The following is a 22968-nucleotide window of genomic DNA, read 5'->3' on the forward strand; positions in this document are numbered from 1 at the left end:
TACAGATAGCATATAAAACTCTGAATTCAGCACTTGGTGAGAATATAATATTGACACATGTCAACTATTATTACTTAGAGTCATAAAGCTTTAGGCTTGGGTGGCTTTTAGAAGTCAATTCCTAACTTTTATCAATAGAGAAACTGAGACAGAGAAAGAAAGTAACTTGTCTGAGGTAACATAGCAGGTTGTTCTACTCAACACGCCAAGGCATTCACCACACCACTGCCAGTCTTTCTAGAACATTTTTAATCACAGTGCTGCCTTTATTGTTTATGCTCCACATATGCTTCAAATACAGTGTTTGTAAGTTGTTTTGCCTCTTGAGGGGATGGATTTATGTTATGCCATGATCTCGCCTGTCCTCTGTGCTGAGGTTAAGGACAGAAAACCAGACAGGATTAAGGATGCCAGAGCTGGGCATGGATCACAGTGAAGCAAACAGCATTCAACTCAGCCTCACAAACAGAGTTGTGGGCAGTGAAGTAATCAGCCTCCTTCGGTCTTGGAACCAAAACAAAAAACAAAAACATGGGACCTCGTTTACCACAGAATCTTTCATCCAATTCCCTGCCAATTGTAGGTTGACAGAAACAGGTCCTAATGCAGATTAACCTTTGTATAACCTGTACACAAGTACATTCATTGAACTCAAATTGTGTCTTTTAAAAATAGATTTAGTTCAGAAACGACTGGAACAAAAGAGATAAGCTTATGTGAACTAAGTAATACTAGTCTAGTCCAACAGCAAATTCTGAGTACCTTCTCTAACCGGGGGAAGAAAAAAGTCAAATGTGATTGATACGTGTTCGTCTACACTGACAGCTGCCCATAGAACATCCATTTGGACCTAGAAATTAACACTAGACCCTGGGATACAATGTGGAGGTAGTCTTGCCCTGCAGAGTGGCAGAAGAAAGACAGAACTCACTTGTTTTAATCCTATTCAAATGTCAAATTAAATGTCTTCATCCAGTTCCAGGATTATCCTCTTCATTCCTAGTCTCACAATCCCTGCACAGACCAGTCCTTTAGCCTTCAACCTTCACGGTGATACCTGGAGACAGCCAGGTAGAGGTTGGGGTAGGAGGGCATTTTGTCATTTCTTCCATTGCTCTTCTGAACAGTTTTACCATTCCTTCCTCAAAACTGGCAGCTTCTATCATATATAAGGCCAAATCTTGTTTTCTCCTTTGTATGTATATTTTTTTTAATATTTTATTTTGAGGACATGATGTACAATTCATTGTTGGGTATACAAATGTTCATTATGCAGGTACCCTTGTTGATGAGGTGTGTCCCTCCCTCCCCTGGCAGTTTCCCACTACTGGCCAACACCCAACCCCCAACAAAAGTTTCCAATGATTGCCAATCCCTTTCTTAAAGTATTATGATAATTGTTCAAGGTCCACTTATGAGAGAGAACATGTGATACTCGGTTCTTTGCTTCTGTGGTAGATCACTCAGTATTATAGGCTCTAAGTCCATCCAAGTTGCTACGAAGTTTATAATTTTGTCCTTCTTTATGGATGCATAATATTCCAGCATGTATATGTAACACATTTTTTTTAATCCAGTCCTCTTTTGATGGGCAACATGGTTGGTTCCATGTTTTTGCTAATGCAAATAATGCTGCAAGAAACATGCTTGTGCAGGTATCTTTTTCATAGTGATTTGAGTCCTTCCGGGTATATTCCCAGTAGGAGGTTTGCTGAGTCATATGGAAGGTCGATTTTTTTTAGATCTTTTAGGAATCACCACACTGTTTTCCACAGAAGTTGTACTAGTTTACATTCCCACCAACAATGTAGAAGTGTTCTCTTTTCCCCGGATCCTCTCCAGCATCTGTTGTTTTTTGAGTTATTGATGACCATCCGATTGGAGTTAGATGGTATCTCAGTGTGGTTTTAATTTGCATTTCTTTGTTGACGAGTGAAACTGAGCATTTTTTCATGTATCTATTGGCTGCTCATATGTTTCCTTTTGAGAAGTGTCTATTCATATCTTTTGCCCACTTTGTAATGGGGCTGTTTTTTTTTTTCTTTTCAGCACATTTGCATTCCTTGTAGATCTTAGATATTAGGCCTTTTGTCAGATATACAGTTGGCAAATATTTTTTCCCAGACTGTGGGCTGTCTCCCCACTCTCTTGATGGTTTCTTTGGATTTAATGCAATATCCACTAAATTACCAGCAGAATTCTTCACAGACCTGAACACGACAATACAGGAATTCCTATGGAAACATAAGTGATACAAATAGCCAAAACAATCCTCAGCAAACACAAAAAAAGCAGGAGACATCACACTCCCAGACTTTAAACTTTATTATAAAGCTGCAATAATCAAAACAGCCTGGTATTAGTACAAGAACAGGTATATAGACCAATGGAACAGGATAGAGATTCCGGAAGCAACCAACCCATCTTCAACAAAGCCTCCACCAACAATCCAACAATCATTAGGGAGAGGAGAACCTATTCAGTAAATGGTGCTGGGAAAACTGGCTGACCACGGGCAGAAGATTAAAACAAGACCCCCTACCTATCACCATACCAAAAAAATCAACTCTAAATGGATTAAAGACCTAAACATAAAACCTCAAACCATAAGAAGCATAGAAAATGCAGAAGACATCCTTATGGAAATTGAAACTGGCAACCAATTCCCAATTAAAACCCCACGTGCCCAGGCCATAAGAGATAAGATAGACAAGTGGGACCCCAGTAAGTATGTTTATTTCTGACTCCAAGTTGCTTCTGTTTTTACTAAAACCATAGAAACTTCTCCTGCCACCACACACAAAAAGCAACTGGAAAAACATTTCAATTATGCCCAATCACACAGCTGAGCAACTACAAAAAAAGATGGTTTAGAGACCTATAGAGGGAAATTAAAGGCTGAACTAAACCAAAACTCGAAGAGTGTCATAGTCAGTGACTGCAAAAGTCAGAACTGGAACCTGGACTTTCTAAATCCCAGCCATACCTTTTTCCACTGAGGAAACACTGTTTAGCTGCCCTCACCTTTGATTAACAGCATTTGATAACAGTACATAAATATCCTTGTTGGGGAGCGGGGACTGGCCAGGACTCTCAGATACTAGATTACTGCTCTAAGACTGTCCCGGGGAACAGGTTGAAGTACATATGTGTGAGGGTCAGGGGGTGGGGGACAAGGTAAACAGCATTTTTTAAAGGACAATAATAGATCAAAGGATGTATGAATGGGTTTTTTTTGTTTTGTTTATTTATTTAAAAGATGTGGGGTATAATTCAGGGTTAGGTACATATGTGGTCATCATACAGGAAAAGTTTGGGCCTCCCTTTGGTCCCCACTTCATCTGGTTTGAGATCAGACACGATGTTATGTCCCCCTCCCCCACCCCACAGTGTCCCACTATTGCCAAACCTTTCCTTATAGTATTATGATGAGTGTTCAGGGTCCGCTTATAAGTGAGTGCATGTGGTAATCAGATGTTTGTTTCTGTAATTGATCACTGAGTATTATAGACTCTAAATCTATCCCAAACTTTTAAAAGTCATATTAGTGTTTTCTGGTCAGCTTGAGATGTAGTGGAAGCAGACTGGTCTGGGAACCAAGCCCTGGATACGCTCCTAACTTGCTGTGTACGGAATAATGTTGTTCTCTGGGCTTCAGTTTCCAAATCTATAAAGAGTAAGATCCCGAGGACCCTTGCAGAAACACATGGTGGAAGGACCTTGCAGGGAAAGACGAAAGGGAGCGGAGGAAGGAAAGGAAGGCGGAGGAAGCTGAACAAATGAGAGAGCAGTGTGTGAGCGAGGAGAGGAGGAGTGGAGTTGGATAGAAATGTCTTTTAATAAGTTATTGAACGAGGGTTAACAATAAAACTGGATCCTGAGGGTTCCCTTTTTTCATCTAAATGTGTTTTTCGAGTTCACACATACAGCACATAGCACTTTTTGGATAAATGTGGCGTGGGTGGACGAAAAGCATGAGAACCCTGACAAGAGCGAACAGAGTGAGAGAAAGCGAGCAGGACGCACTCTCGGCATCTGGTCTTCCTCGGGTTGTCCCCACGTCGCGGGCAGTACGTCCCCCCGGGCGCTCCCTGTCGCCCTCAGGGTGAGGCGTCCCGAAACCGCCAGGGGGCGCTGCGTGGTGGCGGGGCCGGGGCCCGGGGCGGAGCTGCTTTAAATCGCGGCGCCCAGCGGGTCGGCGCCTCAGTACCCGAGCCTGAGAGCCACGGCAGCTTCTAGCATCCGGACTCCAGCGTCACCCCGGACCCGGAACCCAACCCCGACCCGGACCCGGACCCGGACCCAACGTTCCTCCCGCGGCGGCGCAGAGAGCGGGACTCCCCGCGATCACTTCCTCCGCGCGGCCCCGCCACCTCCTGGAGCCGCCGGCGCGCACCTGCGAACTCTCCGCCTTCTGCACCTGCCGCCCTTGAGCCGGTGCGGGCGCCCGGGCGAGCCATGGCCAATGCGGGGCTGCAGCTGTTGGGCTTCATTCTAGCCTTCCTGGGTTGGATCGGCGCCATCGTCAGCACTGCCCTGCCCCAGTGGAAGATTTACTCCTATGCCGGCGACAACATCGTCACCGCCCAGGCTATCTATGAGGGGCTGTGGATGTCCTGCGTGTCGCAGAGCACCGGGCAGATCCAGTGCAAAGTCTTTGACTCCCTCCTGAATCTGAACAGTGAGTGCATCCCTCCCCCCAAAGCCGCCTATGGGGGGGCCCAACACCCTAGTGTCTCGCTTATCAGCTCACTCTTGCGTAATTACATGGTTATCAGTCTGCAGTTGGTCAACTCTTGTGATCTTGTGCTGTGTCCTGAGGAAGTGAAGAGAACCCTGGTCTGGGAAAAGGGACACGTTGAACTAAGCTCTAGTTTTGCCTCTAACTCCCTAGGTGATTCTTTCTCCCGGTCTAGCTCTAGGTGTGGTTTTATCCTAAATAACGAAAGAGCGAAGACCAAACTTGGATTTGAGTCTTTGGCCTCTCCTGAACATTCTAAGATTCTGGGTTCATTGAGGACTGCAGGGTTCAGACGAGAAAAGGGAATGGCTTGAAACGTTTGGAGCCTGGCAACTTTTCAAGTGTGCAAGATTAAATAGATATTCCAAAGTATTAGGTATGATTTTTTTAACCCTTACTCTGATTTTTTTTTTTTTGTAGTAAAAGTCACATGCTTGTATGAAATGCACCATGTCTGTGTCTTCTACTCACACTTGAGATGGAATGTTTGGATTATTTTACTTTTTAAGATCCAGTGAATGCAGGGAGGCCCCTTCCAAGACTCCCTGAAGAAGCCTCTTGAGAGCTCCCCCACAGTTTTGCTTTCAGGCCCAAGATCTTCAGAAGAGGCCCATTGTGTAGTGCTAATTTGGAAAGAGAAAATTGGTGGCAGGTGGAAAAAGGCTGATGAGAAAGAAAGGTTCTAAATAACCTGCCCAACATAATACAAAGGGAAAAGTGAAGGCACTGAAGGAGCACTGACTATATCAAAATAGTCACAACTGGTGAAGGCAGAGGTCAGCAGGGAAAGGAAGGCCATCGGAGAGTAAGAGGATATGGGTCTTTTCCAGGTTTCCATCTTCCATGAAAGAATTTCTCTGTAGTGGATGTCTGATGCTCATTTGTCCAGTTGGAAAGGATTATGGAGAGAGAAACATTTCTAAGGAGAGTCGGTGGAAGGATAATAGGATGGTTTCTAAAAATTTTTTTCTTAAATAAAAGGTTTTGAGTGCCTAATCAGAAAAAAAAATCACTAAATTCCCACTTTCTTAGGATGACGCTTCATGACTGGAGTATCTTCCTTGGGAAATCATGTTATCTGTCCTTTGTCTGTTATGCCCTTTAACTAACTGGAAGAAAAGCTTCCTTAGTCTTTGCCTGGATAAACAAGCCTGCTGGCCACCCCCTGTTGTGTGCTGAGGGCGAGCAGTGTTGGCATTGTTCAAGTTTACTTCTCTTGCTTCGTTCAACTTCCAGCAAGAGACAGCTTTAAATAGTGCACGTCCAAAGTCACATCATTTTGTTATTATGCCTGTTCCAAATCTCTTTAAAACTGTGGTATTTGGTCAGTCAATAGGCCTGGTGGTATTAAGTGTTGTCATACCAGCTCTTCAAGGTTCCCATGTTAGGATGTCTTTACACCAAAAGTAATCTGCAAGTTTAGTAATTGTGTGTTGTTTGCTGCCTTTCTGAGTTGTATTTATAAAGTGAACACTTGGGTAAGAATCACTGAATTTTTCCGTGGGAAGATAATATATTTAAGAAAATGGTGTTAGGTACCACATTGAGGAATTGGCAGATGGAGAAGTTTCTAAGGGCAATTCCAGAGTCCATTTTATGTCTCTGATTAAAAGAATTCATTTTCAGCATGTTTAAATTTTAACTTCCATAAATGACCACAGATTTTTCCATAGATGAAATCAGCTTGATGCATATTTTAAGTACTCAAGCAGATCATCCTTACACATAATAATGTGTTAAAATATTTTATTTTCATTTATTCTTGGTTAGTGTCTATTTCAATTTTTGAAACTGGTAGAAGCAATAAGTACAGCCCCCATACGTATTATAGCAAGTTTTTCTTTAAAAAAATTCTAGGTCAGTTTCCTCTTTTTCCTTTAGTTAAAGTCATAGTTTATTCAAGGTGGGGCTAAGGCCTTTCTCTCAAAACCTATTCTCAGAAGAGGGATCCTTGACTCACAAATTCTCTCTTCTAACCTGCCAATGACTCACTGGACACCTTTGGATGGGGCCCAGAATACCTGTCTCCATTTCTCCATCTGAGCAGTGGTGTTCACACCCACCTGATGTAGAGATCTGGAGTGGTGATTCATTGGCTGGTTTTGGTATAGTTCTGTGACATCCAGAGATGAAAAGCATTATCTGTGTATATATAAGTAGCGTCCCTAATAAAAGGCTGCTTTTCCTGCTTGGCAGCAGGTTTTCTGAGATTGTGCCTTGCTGACTTTTCCAGTAGAGTCCACTTAGTATCTTGGAGTTCAGATGCAGGGATTTAAAAAGGTTTTAGTACTGGAAGTATTAAAATTCTTTGTTCTGCTGCTTTAACTAGTGTCAATTGTAAAAAGCACATGACCTTCATAAAGTGGCTACAGGGATATGGTGTGCTTTTACCTTATACAGTATACACTGTATACAAAATAAGAAATGAGATACAACAGGTCTTCTTTTAGGTAGCTCTTGCCAGGCAGTTTATAAAAATGTAACTGAGACAGTTCCTGGAAGACACAAATGTCACATTGTGTATTGGAGTTTTGCATTGACTGAGACCATTTCCATTTCATTCAAAGTACGTGATATTTATCGATATGGAAGACCTTGCAGATAACAATTGAAATATGCACACAAAAAAGTGTCAGATACAGTTGTAGTAGACTTTTCTTGGTTAACCTATATACCTTGCCTTGTTTTGATCCAATTTGCAAACTTGTAGGATGCTCATACCTATTTTATGGGCTTAGTTAATTGCTTCTTCTTGCTGAACTTTAATAGCTAGAGCTGTCCAAAGATTGGGCTGCCCTGGGAGGCTGTGTGGTGTGAGGTGTGCAAGCAGAGAATAAGTAAGCATTTTGTAGGAATGTTGTAGGAAGATCCAAGCACCAGACAAATGGGACATTAAGCTAAACTCTCTCTCTAAGTCTCACCTTACCGTGAGATTCTGTAATTTGTTTATAAGCTCCTCTAGCCTGTTTAACTTGCTTTGCTTGAATCCACATGTGTGTAGGTGTGCTTAATGAGTATTGGTTGATGTGAGGTTTCCCAGCACTCTCACATGATGTCAGGCTCAATCAGAGAGACAAAATCACTGACTTGTACAGTCTTTGAAGCATAGACAGGGAGGAGGGCACCCACTTACCCTTCTACAGACTGCCTTTTGCCTGCTGAACTGGAGGGTAGTCAAGATGTTCAGATTGCTTCAAGAATTATTTGTGACTCTTAGAGTGAGGGAAGTTGAAACAAAAATCCATGCTTGACCTCAGAAATTCTCAGTTCTTACTCTGGCTTTGCACTAAGTAGTTATGTGCATAGTAGTGAACCACTGGGTTCAAGTAGTCTCCCCACTTTTAAAATAGGGCAGAGTGGGAGGGATGGGGAGATGAATCTATGATTCATTCATCCATTCAATAAACATGAGCCAGACCCTATTCCTTCTCCTTGGGATGCAGCTAAGATGATTTCCAGTACATTTATTGTTACTAACTTTAGTAATTGAAGGGGAAAAGGCAAGTGGCACAGCTCAGATTTTTAAATGGAGTAATGAGCAAATATCATGGAGGTAATACAGAAGCATTCATTTAATTATGATGCGAATTTCTCTGAGAAACAAACAAACAAAAGGTAGCAAAAACTTCTCAGGACATCCTGAAAAGTGATAAATCCTGTCTCATCCTGGATCCCTTTAATTACTGACTGTGCTTATGTGCTGAAGTCACACCCAGTGGCCACCAGCATATGCACTAATAAAATTGAAATGCCATCAATGCTAACTCTTGTGAAACTTTAAACTTCAGTAAAAGTGAAAGATTTAATAAATGAAAGAAAATATGGAGGTACAGTTCTTTGCAGTCTGTGTTGAGTTCATTTAAATGCAGGAGAGAAGACAGTATAGCATGTTTGTTCTAGTTACCCAATAGTCAACCCATTTATTTGCCTAACACTTAGTAAACAAATGCTGATGCTAAAAGGGACTACGTGAAAATAGAGCTGTAATTAAAATCTACAGATGACCCTTCAACAGCACAGATTGGAACTGTCCAGGTTCACTTATATGGGTATTTTGTCTAACCAACCCAGATCGAAAATACGGCATTTAGAGGTTGTGAAAGTTGGAAGTATAGTGGGCTGAATTTTTGTATACTCAAGTTCCTCAAAGCTGGCTGTGAGACTTGAGTATGCATGGATGTGGTTACACGCCAGTGCCTCATTTGCACAGGGATGACTTATTTTGTTTATGATCTATAGTACATAGAGTAATGACTAGTAAATAGCATTAACAATATCAGGTATTTACAGTAGATTTTGCTGCTTGTGTAACAAAAAAAGTTTTAGAGGAAAAAAATTCCACATACTTGCCTATGCTTATCTTTCTAAATATTTGTTGATTAACCTAACAACTATAGTAGGTCAGTAACTTCTAACTCATTTCTTGTCTTATAAGTAGAGATCTTTGTAACTATATATTTTTAATTACACTCTCAGGTTGAAAGTGGTGAGAACTCCCTAGGGGGTCTTTAATCTCAAGATTATCAGTCTAGCTAAATATAATTAAAAGACTGCCTTCTCTCTGTGTTTACTGCTGAATTACCATGAGAAACAATAGCAGAACTTTTTGAGTATTTGCTAACCAGACTCTCCATAAACAACTTTAGTCAGGCATCATATTGTAGAGGTATCAGCAAATTTAAGGGGCCAGGAAAGTAATGTATGTACTCCTAGATTTGTTTCAACCAGGCCAGCTCAAAGTTAATAGTGCAAAGTTATACTATATCTCTCTGGTCCAAAATATTATTTTATAGCTTTCGAACATTTCTCTTAATTTCTTTGCCCTGCTGCTTGTCACTCCTTTAGGGAAAAAACAAAACAAAATTTCATCTTGGGAGTTTCTTAGATGCATTTTTTTTTAAAAAGATCAAATTAAGCAAAAAGTACACATCTTTAGTCTTTGCAATAGTTTCCAGCTTTTAGTGTCCTAAGCCAAGTCTGACTTTATGTAGCACGATTTTAACATCCCCAGCCTCTCTAAGGAGGTGTTTATCAGGGTTATTTTTAAAACTAAAGTTAAACACAAGAGAGTAGGTATTTTAACCTATCATATTAGTACATTTTTAAAGGATTAAAAATATGCTCTAATTTAACTTTATTGAACATAGACTGAATAATCTGAATAATGTGATTCACCAGGTACTGTGCTTAGTGTTTCAGTTGAAAATAGGGATAAATATCTTCTCAGATAATCTAGAAGTTCACAATTACATATTTTAGAACTCTGAATTAAAACACCTCCATAAGACCTTAATTTAAAGGTATTCATCTGGTTCCAGCTTAAAACTGTGCAATTTAGATATGATCTGCACATAAAACACTCATAACTTGTTACAAAATAGTTGCTTACTTTGACTTGTAATCTATCATTACACTTGCCTGGCTAGTGAGTTTTCATGCTGTCTTAATTCTCAGCCTTTTTTTGTGTCTGCATGTATGTATTATTTTTACATTTTCCCCACATATTACTATACTTAAGAATTTGTCCAAATGTCTCCAATAAAGTAAGGTGAGATTTTGTGTTTATTGATCTAATACTGTGAAATACAAAGAAGTTTCATAAATCAGTGGTTGTCGGGTTGTAAATGAAAAATATTGCTTTGCAAAGTAACATTTTAAAAAAACAAACCATGATCTTCTCTCTATGGTTTATATAATTTCTAAGTTTTTTTCCATTTTTCTCTGTTATTTTTGCTTACTACATAAACAATGTATTATTTTATAGAGAAACGACACATAGTAGGATTATTAGCAAATGTAGAGCAGAATATCTGTTCCTCCCCGCCCATAGAAACTTAGTAAAAGTGGTGACAAAATAGATTTGACGTGAATCAACTATGTTTTTCATGAGAACTTAAAGGGAAAAAGCTTAGAGATTAAAAATGTGAACATTAGATAATTGTAGGTGGGTGCAGATGGAGCCCTTGAGTAGTTTATACATGTGTGCTCCTTGCCTGGGAGATCAGTGGCTTTTTATATAAGCCTGACTCAAGAAGTTGATGCCCTGTTGACTCCTCTTGAAGAATACCCTGTGATCCAGGTGCTCAGACTTGCTGGGCTAGTGGCCTGTGGTTTTTACTTGAACATCAGAACAGTGTGATTATTATATAAGCTGGGTCCAGTTTGGGGCCCTACAACTTGAACAGAGTGGAAAACTTGGAGAGAGATCAGATAAATCATCAAAAATGATTAATAAAGAGTTGAAAAACTGAGTATTTATGAGAAAATAAAATAGAGGTAGCTGTGAGATATAAGAGGATATACATATTTGAAGGACTATCATAGAAAGAATGTTTAGGGTAAAAATTATGTCAACCGTTCGTTAAGAGACTCAAATGTTTTCTGATTACACTTAGAATAAACTAAAGACTGGGAGTGTTGGCTTATGCCTATAATCCCAGCACTTTGGAAGGCTGAGGTGGAATGATCACTTGAAGCTAGAAGTTTGAGACCTGCCTGGGCAACAAAATGAGACCCAATCCCCACAAAATATATTTTAAAGTTAGCAGATTGTGGTGGCACACATCTGTAGTCCTACCTACTCAAGAGACTGGAGTGGGAGATTAAGCCCAGGAGTTTGAGGCTGCAGTGAGTTATGATTGCACCACTGCACTCCAGCCTCTGCAATAGTGCAAGATCCTGTCTCTTAACACACAAAACACACACACACACACCCATACAACCTCCAAACCTTTTACCCTAGCTTGCAAAGCTCTGCCTGGCATATGCCTTCTGCCCACCTTGCTAAATCTCATTTTCCTATCCTTTTTCATAGGCTGAGCAGCTCTCCCTGAACTGTCTGAAATAGAGGGTCACCTTATTATCCAGGGGCATATATCATCTTTGTTACTTTCAGTATTTCCTTCAGCATTTCTCTGCCCAAAGTATTTTCCTTTTGGCTACCATCTTAGGGCTAAATCCGAAATCTGTATTATGTATAAGAGTTTAGTTATTTTATTTTTCATTCTCCTTCTCAGTCATGATTGCCTTTGCAAAACATCTGAAAGAAGGACACACCTTAACCATGGAGTCATTGGTACTTTCCTCTTCATACCACAGTATGGTTTGTGCTCCCAAGGAAAACGTTTTGTAATAAATAAACAGATTCAGTTCCTTCTGGGTAAACCTGTGGTCTGTGTTTTGATGTGTTTTGATCCAGCAGTTCCTCTATTACCCTGGAATCTTGAGATAAGTGTGTGGATGGGGTTGACATGTGCCCACACACACTTATAAAGGGGTAGCAATGTGAGGGGTGGCAGAAAAGTCTCTTTTTTAAATGAAATCAAGTAAAAATTTATCTTGGTTTCCAAAATATATCTCAAATAATGTAAAAAATATCTTTGATACTTCTTAGAACAAGATTGCTATAATTTTATCATAGATTATCTGGTTATGACAAAGATGGAAATATTAGTAAGTTAAAATTTGATTAAGTTTTTAGCTTTAATTATGATTGACAATCTGAGTTCCCAACCCTGAAGATATTAAGGCTGAGTCTAGGTGTAAAATAGATACTGAGATACAAAACCTTTCCATCATCTCAGCCACTTTTGAAAACCATCAAAAAGTCAATCTTTTGCCAAATCCCTGGATAGAGATATCATCATTCACATTTTATGTAATAGAAACATAGTTCCAAAGAATACTAAGTAGCTTACACAACAATATAGCATAGGTTGTTACAAGGTAAATATAATTTATATGTGCTCATATTACCGCTCACAATTGGATTGTGGTGGATAGTGATCTTTGATGATGAAAGAAATAAATCTAGAATTTAAGCAAAATCTTCTAACCAGCATAGTTTCAGTTCTTTTTTTTTTTTTTTTTTTGGAGTTAGAGTCTCACTCTATCACCTAGGCTGGAGTGCAGGGGCACACTCACCACCACCCCAGCGTCGACCTACTGGGCTCAGGCAATCCTTCAGCATCAGCCTTCCATGTAGCCAGTGTGTACTACCACACCCACCTAATATTTTTATTTTTTATTTTTTATTGTAGAGATGAAGTCTCATCAAGTTGCCCAGGCTTTTCTTGAACCCATGGGCTCAAACAATCAATCCCCTCATCTCGGGTTCCCAAAGTGCTGGGATTATAGGCTTGGGACACCACTCCTGGCCTCAGCTCATTTTTTTTTTTATTTTTTATTTTTTTTTGAGTTGGAGTCTCACTCTGTTGCCCAGACTGGAGTGCAGTGGCCGCTCCCGGCCACCGCAGCCTCGACCTGCTGGGCTTCCGGCGATCCTTCTGCCTCAGCCTTCCGAGTAGCCGGAATTACAGGCATGTGCTACCACGCCCGGCTGATTTTTTGCTTTATTGCAGAGATGAGGTCTTGCTGCCCAGGTGGGTCTCGAACCCGCGGGCTCAGGCAATCCACTCACCTCAGCCTCCCAAAAGCGCGGGATTACAGGCTGAGCCACCGAGCCCGGCTTCTCAGCTCATTTTTAAAAGTCTATGCCTTTATGTGACAATGATGGCACCAAGCTTTTAACTCTTTCAGAAACGTTGGCATAATCTCTCAAGTTTGACCCTGTTTATTTGATCATGACTTAGCACATCAAAGACAATAACATAAAATTATAAAATTAATGGATCCTGAAAAATACTACATTGAATTAATATGTCTACTATTTTTTAAATGGCAGCTAAAATAGTTTTATAAACTGGCGATTTCTTTGAATATGAATTTACTTCTGTGTTCTAAGATAGAATCTCAAAGGTTATTTTTTTTTGTATCAAGAAAATGGCTTTCATATCCTGTCCCACTTTCCCTGGCTATATCACGAGAGATACAAATATTGCTTATCCAAGCATTACCATATGAAAAACTAATTTTTATCTTCCAAATTCCAAATGTTTTATCTGAAGCTTGATGGTTGAGGTGTAAAGGTAATGACTAATGTCAAAGATACATTACAAACCATTTTAATTACAAATAGTTAATCTCCAGGATTTCACAAATATATATAGAGAGATATGATTGTTATTTCAGAATTAAAATTTCAAAGGATTAAAATCCATTAGTGAGGATTAAATATGTATTCTTTCAGCTAAACCTATTCAATTAGATCATTAATTATTTTCCAGTTGATTTTGAACTTAACATTGAAAATATAAAACATTAGAGCTGAGGGATCTCTTTTTCCTCATCTTGTCCAGCATTTGTTTTTCTGGAGAAGATACTATGTTGGCTTATGAGCAGAAACAACGGTAGAACTAGGGTCTCTTGATTCTTTGATCAGTTTACCCTCTTTCATCAAACATTAAAATATACTTTGACTTCTTCCATTCTTCTCTTGTTGATCTAGGCATGATTTTTACATGTTTTAAAATATTTTCTGCCAGGTACTTTGCAAGCAACCCGTGCCTTGATGGTGATTGGCATCCTCCTGGGACTGATAGCAATCTTTGTAGCCACTGTTGGCATGAAATGTATGAAGTGCATGGAAGATGATGAGGTGCAGAAGATGCGGATGGCTGTCATTGGGGGTGTGATATTTCTTATCGCAGGTAATAGAGGCCCTGCCCTCTTTCCCCTTACTATCCCTTCCCTTTATGATTTGAAGACTGATTTTCAGTTTTCTTAGATGATGTTGGATTCATTGCACTTGACTTGATTGCAATCTCTTCAAAATCTGCAGACATGGACCTGAAGTCTCGTTAATTTTCATGTTCTCAAGCAAGAATCAAATGAAAATTTGAGATCTGTGCTCACATCTAATGGGTCTATTTGTTGAGGTTTCAGGTAACAATTTGTCAGAACCAGTCTCTTCAGATGAAGAAAGATGTTTACTATTTAGCAAACACTAGGTAATAAATCTACATAATTTAGAACATTTCTGTAGTGTCTCCACAGATACTATGTGGAGAAAATGGGAGTAGTGACAAAAAACTTAGAAAATATATGACTCATACTGGTCTGTGAGGGATGGATGGGATTGGGACTATTCAAGAAAAATGAGGACAACATTCCAGGTGGGCAGATAAGATTCTAGAACAAACAAGATGTGCCCACAGATAAATGAAGAGAAGGTCAGAAGAAGTAAAATGTTGGAATTGTTGGATGCTGGCGAGAAAACAATTGTTAAAAAAAAAAAACCTTGATAAAATAATTTTTATATCTCCCATAGAAAATAAATATTAATTTATTCTTTATTCAAATATCAAGTGTATCTTTTGAAAAAACAAGAGCCAGAAAACATGGACAGCACCATTTTAAAGCTTTATAATAAGGCTTACTTTAAATATGATAAACATATCTATACATATACACATACATACACTCTATCTACATATACTATATTTATATATAGCTATATATACAAAGGGAGACCCCAGAAAAGGGAATTATTTCTTGGAGGGTGGGCCCCTTATAGTATAGGCTTCCCCCACTAGGTAAATGTTCTAATAACCCAGTGGCATCAGTGTACCAGCTAGCGTTGTTGTGAGAAGCTGTATTTGGCTTCAGTGAATTTTTGTTGTTGCTGTAGTTGTCAGAGATTATTTCAGCATGTCTGTCCATTTCATGATGGATGGTTTACAAGTATGCCTGCCCACACTGTGCTGAATGTTCAGCAGTTTTGTTTTGTTTTGTTTTGTTTTACCCAAAGTGGCATGACCCCATGCCCCACCCTCCCTATTCACCCACTCTCACCTTAAGCAACTTATTTTTGTTTCTCTGGATGAAATAAGGTCCTCAAAGGGAAACAAATGTTTTGCTGATGTTAAAAGAGATTAAACAAAAAACAACAGAAGCATTGAAAGGCATCAAAATTGACGAGTTCAAAAACATTTTTGAGCAGTGAAAAAGTGTCCTAATAGATGTATTACATCAATTGGAGAGTACTTTGAAGATTAACAATAAATGCACAATTATTTATAAATAGATTCCAGTGTTTTTTGGATCACTCTTCGTATGCTGTATACTATCTCTTTCCTCTGTAGTTAGATAGTATTTAGTGTATAGATGTAACAATAGACTACTATATACTTTGCATTATATATAGTACACATATATATGCATTAGTCTATTGTTTTTAAAAAATGGCATCAGTGATATAAATATACTACAAGGAAAAACTAGATTAGACTTTTTAAACTTTTATTTTCAACAAAAGACTTATAGAGGCTTTGCTTCAGCATAAACATGGGTTTCACCAATAATAGAAGGAGAGTATCTGTGGTTTTGCTGAAGATGGGGTTAGTTTAAAATGGCCAGTCATTCAGTTTATTCAAACACAAATTAGCTGCTACCTGAAAAGGCATGGATGGTGTTATTCCTAATAACTGAATCTTACATCAAAGACTGTGAAGAAACATTACATTGCATCCTTCCTTTACTTGTCTTCTTGTAACTCCCACAGATGACTGTATCACTCCCACTTCAGTTTCAGGGACTTCCTTGGGAATACGGATCACAAGTTCAAGACCATTTACATGGTCTATTTGAACAGACAAAAGCAATAGTGTTTCTGTCAGCCATTAGAGGCTAATTGGACCACTTTTTTGGAGGGGAGGGGAAGTAGCAGAGAAACATTTATTCCACCTGTTTTAATGAATTCTTAGAATTACTATTAAAAAGTTATTTAGTCTTTTTGGATAAGAAAAATTGAGGAATTTTATACTTCTTTCAAATGGTGGAATAAATGATTTTGACTACATGGTTTCTCTGGTATTACTGGATATAAAATTCAATGGGAAATTGAGATTTGGGTTGCATATATTGATCTGATGTGGCACCCTCAGCAATCTCAAGGTAATCAATACCTATGCCAGGTGTTGTCTTGGCTGATGAAACAGTAGGAGTGTGAGTGCTCTGGTCCATTTTGAGACGCAGCCTATTTCCCCTGCTGTCAAGCTTCTTGCTTTCCTTTTGACCCTGCAGAAATACAAATTTTGAGTTTGGTCAAGAACACAGAAGGGTTTCCATCTTCCCTTTTGCATGCAATTCTGGCTGTGCTAATAATGACAATGATTTTATCAAAAGTAGCTTAGTACACTAATGTATAATAGTGGATTTGAAGGAGATCGTTTACAACATAACCTTGCTGAATTGTTTCCCAAATCAAGCTTTTTTGTGCCAGTGACCTTGAACTACAAGTGAATAAGGTGTCATAAGGAGCGTAAATTATGCTAACTCTAACCTAATATTTTTGTATGTCTTAAGAGAATACTTGGGAATAAATCATATCGGAACTTCTAATCTTCCTAATGCTAAAATTAAAAATGTCAGCACTATTGAAGAGATTTAATTCTTGTAAAATATGTTTAGGTTTAATGGACTGTATATTTATGCTCAGTGTTCCATAGTGATTAACAGTCTTTTGTTTTGAATTTCTGTAGGTCTGGCTATTTTAGTTGCCACAGCATGGTATGGAAATAGAATTGTTCAAGAATTCTATGACCCCATGACCCCAGTCAATGCCAGGTAAGGCTATTCATGCATAAAATAGATTATTCTCTGAGAAAATACCCTTCCTATGTTCTGCAAAGTCCTGCTTGCTATCATTTCCCAGATTTGCTTTCAAGAATTTTAGGGAATTTTATGTCAAACTTGCAAACAATTTAAATGACCTGTGACTCATGTTAAAATGAGTTTGATAATTGCTTTAACAGCCTGTATTGATGACAAAATGCACTTCAAAGTAGAAAAGTTTCAAGCTCTATACTTTCTAAGTGAATGCTAGACTTTTTTCTTTTTTTTTAAGTATTAATACAGATGTTAATATATTTGAAATTTGCTTTTTGAAGTATACTCTGAAGTTTAAAACAACTACCTATGATTATTTTTAACCAATACACAGTTTATGATTGATTGAGAAAAATAGCACTACTGTGGTGGTTAATGAATATTACTTTATTTGCAACAGTTGATTTTAACATGCAAAGCTATGATGTATTTTTTTAATGTGTTGAGAAATTCCCTTGAAAATTTCTGTTCTATCACAACTATAAAACTGACTTTACAAAGGTCATCTTTCTTAATATTGCAAGTTGTACAAGTTGAAGAACTGATTCCTGGCTTTCATGTAACAACATTTTTTTGATTGGAGACCAGGCTCTTTGGCTCACTGTCTTTACATCTTTAAAGCCTAATAACTGTATTCACAGCTAGGATAGTAAGATGTAATTATTGTTTGTTAAGTATTAGGATGAATGGACGAAAAATCTCAGTGTTGGAGAGATAAGATGTGCTTTTTAAAAATATAATTACCCACATAAAAGAGAACTACTGCAATGATTGTGTCGGAGTCCATCCCATAAGATTTACAGTATTGGGACAAAAACCACTGGAGGTCAATGGGCTAAAATTTTGCCAAAGTAAAAATAGCAGTAATGCATGTGAGCACTCTATATAAATTGCTAAGCATTGTGAACTTGTCATTTACATTATCACACATGATCCTGAAAACAGTACAGTGAGGCAGGTAGAATTATCCTGCTTTGAAAGAAGACATTGAGGTTAAGAGGTGAAGTTGCCAACCCAGAATTAGAAGTGATTTTGCAGGATTCAAATTTGGGTCTTATAACTTCTAGACCCAACCCTTCTCTACCTGTATTGTCAGCAATCCCTCACAGATACCTCATCCCAAGTATGTAGTTTAATATATTTATCTCATCCCAAGTGTGTGGTTTAATACGTTTATTAATTCAATTTTTTGGTGTGGGCTGTTCAGAACTCCTTTTTACAAAATCACGACAGTTGGATTTCAGTTTATATAGGTGGCTGAGATCAACTATTAAAAACTCTAAGTCCCCATCCTACTCTGTCAGTTCCCTTATAAAATATGATTGCTGCTTAGTGATAGTATGACTTGTTAAGTGTTAGCTTGTAACCATACCCCAAAAGCCACATCTAAAATATATAAACATGCTTTACAAATCTCCTACACATGAAAAACTCTTTGGAAATATTTGTATAATTAACCTGGTATTGCATGTCCTATTTCCTGATCTACTATTGCAAATTGTCAACAGTTGTAATATTAACATTCCTTGAGTATATGTTCATAAACCTTAAAGTTCTTCCTCAAGGGATCATGGGGGTTGTTTTCAATGGAAATATATAAATATTGATTTCCTTTCTTACTCATATTGGAAAATTTGTCAGTAATTCATTGATTAACAAATGTATTGCCTTTTATTTTTAGGTATGAATTTGGTCAGGCTCTCTTCACCGGCTGGGCTGCTGCTTCTCTCTGCCTCCTGGGAGGTGCCCTGCTTTGCTGCTCCTGTCCCCGAAAAACATCCTCTTACCCAACACCACGGCCCTATCCAAAACCTACACCTTCTAGTGGGAAAGACTACGTGTGACACAAAAGCAAAAGGAGACAATCTTGTTGGAACAAACAGAAATGGACATTGAAATACTAATCATTGGCATTAGGAACTTAGACTTTTGACTATTGTAATCTCAACTGTGGTATTAAAAAAAAGAGTACCCCATATTTTTTAAACACCCATTGCTAGAAATGACTTAGTCTTATATTATCTTCTTTCCTCAATACAAGAGGGAAGACTTTTCCATTTGTATTACTGCTTCCCACTGAGTTGTCTTACTCAAATGAAGGGAGGGGGTGCTCTCTAAATATATATAGATATGTATATATACATTTTTCTATAAAAATTAGACAATTAAAAACTCTTCTCAGTATGTTGATACCAGCATACTTAAAACATCTTTAAAATAGAAAAATATATTTAATTCTATGTTGATAAAATAAGAATTTTATTGGTGTATTTTTCTTCTTTCTCTCTCTACATAATAGGTCAAGTATCATTTACCTTTTTCATCAGTTTTTATTATCTTTGCCATAAGTCCCAGCCTAATTTACCAAGTATGAATTATTTTAATTCTTCATGCCTGCTGTTTTCATATGCTTATTTTTTATCATAATCTTACAGTACTTGCTTTTTCATTAAGCCCTTATTTTTTATTTCATCTGTCTGTAACTCCTAAATCATAGCTTACATTTTAAGTTCTAAAGTCAATAAGAATCTCTCACAAATCAGAGCTTCGGAAGCAAACGTTTCTGCATAACCAGAGTGATGTATTTCTGTTGACCTTCCCATACAACTCCTGTACTCTGACCTATAGCACTCTTGTTTGCTTTGAAAATGTTTGTTCAGTTGAGTAATTGCATGCCGCTCACCCTAGTGTCGTAACACAGTTTTATTGATTCAATTTTAAGCTAAAATTCACAGCTGCATCCCCCAAACTATCTTTGTGTTCTCCCCTTCTCAACTGTGCTGTTTTCCCATACCTACTTATCACATAGCTTGCCTCTTCCTGAAGAGGTGTGGTCTGTTTGTCTGAACACAGTGCTAAACTTTCCAGAGTGATAATGTGGTGACAAATATTCCCTTCAGCTCTAAGTGAGTCACTTAATCTTTCTACCTCTCTTCCCATCTGTCAAATTGAGATAATGATACTTAACCAGTTGGTAGAGGTAGTGTGAGTATTAATTAGTAGATATTACTCTCATTCTTTGAACATGAAATATACTTAGGTAGTGTTTTTATTGCTTAGTTGGCTGTTTAGAAGTCACTGAACAAAACCTACACATATGCCTTCATATGGTTCAGTACCTTCCTTTCTCCACCAGTCTGTGTCTGTTCTTGCAGCTGTGCTGGGCATGTTGTTGGTGCTCTGTTACATTTTAACTGCATCTCTTTCCCAGTCTATGCAAAAGGCTGTTTCACTTGAGCAAGATGATGTAATGAAAAGGGTGTTGGCACTGGTGTCTGGAGATCTGGATTTGAATCTTGGCACTGTCAATTACTGTCTGAGTTTGGGCAAGGCACTTAGCTGCTGTAGATTTATTGCTTCATCTGTAAGAAATGACTTGTAATTCCCAATCTTCCCACCTCACAGGGATGTTGTGGGGATCCAGAGAAAGGGGCTACATAGAACATGGTTTTGTAAGGTAGAAAGGAAAACTATCAAGGAATTGAAGTGCATCGATTTTGTAGTTACGTCTCAAATATCTGAAAAGAGAAATTTTAAGAAATGGGTTTCTTGCCTTAACTGGTCTCACAAGTAATGAGGGAGTAAAATTCAGCTCACTAAATGAAAATAACTCTAAGGAAGTCTTAACCTCATCAGTGAATATGACCTGATACTTTCAGTGTTTAAGCAGATATAATGGAGAGAAATAAAAGCCTAAGTGTTGGTTAAGTCAATAGCTTGAGAGATTTTTTGAATTACAACAATGTGTAAGGGTCCATAAGGTGTTATCTGTTAAGTGATGCCCTGAGAGCTCTTGCTATTATCTGGCAGTTGACACTGCAAGGACAGTTAGTTTGGAAACAGTACTTTAAACCACACGGGGAAAGTTAGCCAAAGGACTGTGTCTTATGATTGTTTCAATCTAGTAAATTTTAGTGTGTTTTCCAAACCTGAGACTCTAGGCTGCTAGAAGTTATAATTTAAATAGCATTTGCCACATACATGGATCCTAAAGATGTGTAAGTGTAAATGCATGTGGATACCAATTGCTAAACTCTACAAAAACAAAACTATAGTCCAAAATGACCAACAGAATTGTTACAACAGAATTTATCCAATTTTGGTATTTTTTTATACTCTGTTACCACACCTGGAAACAGACCAGTAGATATTTTGGGGTTTTGTAATGGGAATTTGTATAAAGCATTTTCAATAAATTGTTGTTGATGTTTTTTAATAAAGAAAGATTCTTGGCTTGTTTTCTAATTATTTATTTCAAGATTGCCGTGCTTGGAAGAGGAGTTGGCTTAAGATAGGATCCAACTCACTATGTTTCTGGTAAAGAGCTTTGATGCCTCTGGGCCATATAGCAAATACTACAATGCCCCATTTCTCTTCAACTAAGCATCTCACCAAGGCTAGTGATAGAAGAGGGTGCTGGAGATGTTACCTTTTTTTTTTTTTGAGCTGGAGTCTCACTCTGTCGTCCAGACTGGAGTGCAGTGGCCGCTCCCGGCCACCACAGCCTTCCGAGTAGCTAGAACTACAGGCGCGCTACCACACCTGGCTAATTTTTTTTTTTTAATTTATTGTAGAGATGAAGTCTCGCCAAGTTACCCAGGCGGGTCTCGAACCTGCGGGCTCAGGCAATCCACTCACCTCAGCCTCCCAAAGTGTGGGATTACAGGCCGAGCCACCGAACCCGGCTTGGAGATGTTACTTAACAATTTTTCTCATTTACAAATCGGGAACATAACAACGAGTGATAAATGATAAGATGAAAGCACTTTGTCAACTGTAAAGCACTATACAAACTTAAGTGGCTGTGTTTCTTACAAAAATGGAAGAGTGAAAGACAGCAAGCAGTTGACAAATCATCATCTAGAAGCTGATGATTGTTTTTGTAATGATGATTATCAAAAACTACCGCTTAAGGAAGCAAGTGATGAAACTTGTTCACTGATTATCTTAAAGTATCAATAATTGATAAAACCTTAAGTGTGACCTCTCTCTGAGAAATTTTCAGATTAATGAGACCAGGCTTGTAAGCAAAGTATTGCAGCTCTAATGTGCAGCCTCAGGCATTAGCATGATGGGCGAGAGACCAAGATCATTGCCAGTCAGTGTGATTTGAATTTTTCTTAAGCAAACTCATCTGAACCCTCATTCTGTTTTCACAGAATTTAAATATCTACAGAAAGGGCCCAGGCCTATGAATCTGAGAGGAAATACAATTCTTAGGTGTTCCTGACAAGAACTGAAGGAAAACTTGAATTGTAAATCATACTATGTCGGTAAAATTTTGTGTGTGTGTGTGAGCTTATCCTCATCTGAATGCCATGGTCCTACAAATTGAGTAATTTTTTCCCCTCTCATTTAGCAGTTTGGCACTTTCTGTGTGTGTCCAGCTCAAGGAAAATCTCCATTTCAATCTCATATTCCCTCATTTTTCAGTCTGTCACTAATCCTAGTATGATCTGGTTGTAAATTTTTCCTTTTTTTTTAAATATGTGACTCTGGTATAAGATGTCTACTTTCTCTCTCCTTTCTCCATCCCACACACACACCATTTGCCCCCAGCCTGCCCTGAAATCTCCTCATTTAGCTGGTACCGTGGTAACGAATAGTAGTCATTGCATGTTCTGGAGTTACATGGGGACAGCAGTGGTTCTTAACCATAACAGCATATTAGAATCAGCTGGAAGCTTTAAAAAATGTCTAATTCCAGGGCCAGACCAAAA

The 22968-nt window shown here is 38.4% G+C and overlaps 1 protein-coding gene across 1 annotated transcript; it reads left to right on the forward strand.

The window, feature by feature from the left end:
- Positions 1-4171: 4171 nt before the first annotated feature.
- Positions 4172-19495, forward strand: CLDN1 (claudin 1). Its single transcript, XM_008071533.2, has 4 exons — positions 4172-4681; positions 14125-14289; positions 17122-17206; positions 18930-19495. Exons 1-4 carry the CDS (start codon positions 4459-4461, stop codon positions 19090-19092), a joined length of 636 nt encoding a protein of 211 aa, XP_008069724.1. The 5' UTR covers positions 4172-4458; the 3' UTR covers positions 19093-19495.
- Positions 19496-22968: the final 3473 nt, after the last annotated feature.

The sequence above is a fragment of the Carlito syrichta genome, unplaced genomic scaffold (genome assembly GCF_000164805.1).
Source record: "Carlito syrichta isolate Samal-C Ts95f unplaced genomic scaffold, Tarsius_syrichta-2.0.1 Scaffold314364, whole genome shotgun sequence".
In the NCBI taxonomy this organism is placed as follows: Eukaryota; Metazoa; Chordata; class Mammalia; order Primates; family Tarsiidae; genus Carlito; species Carlito syrichta.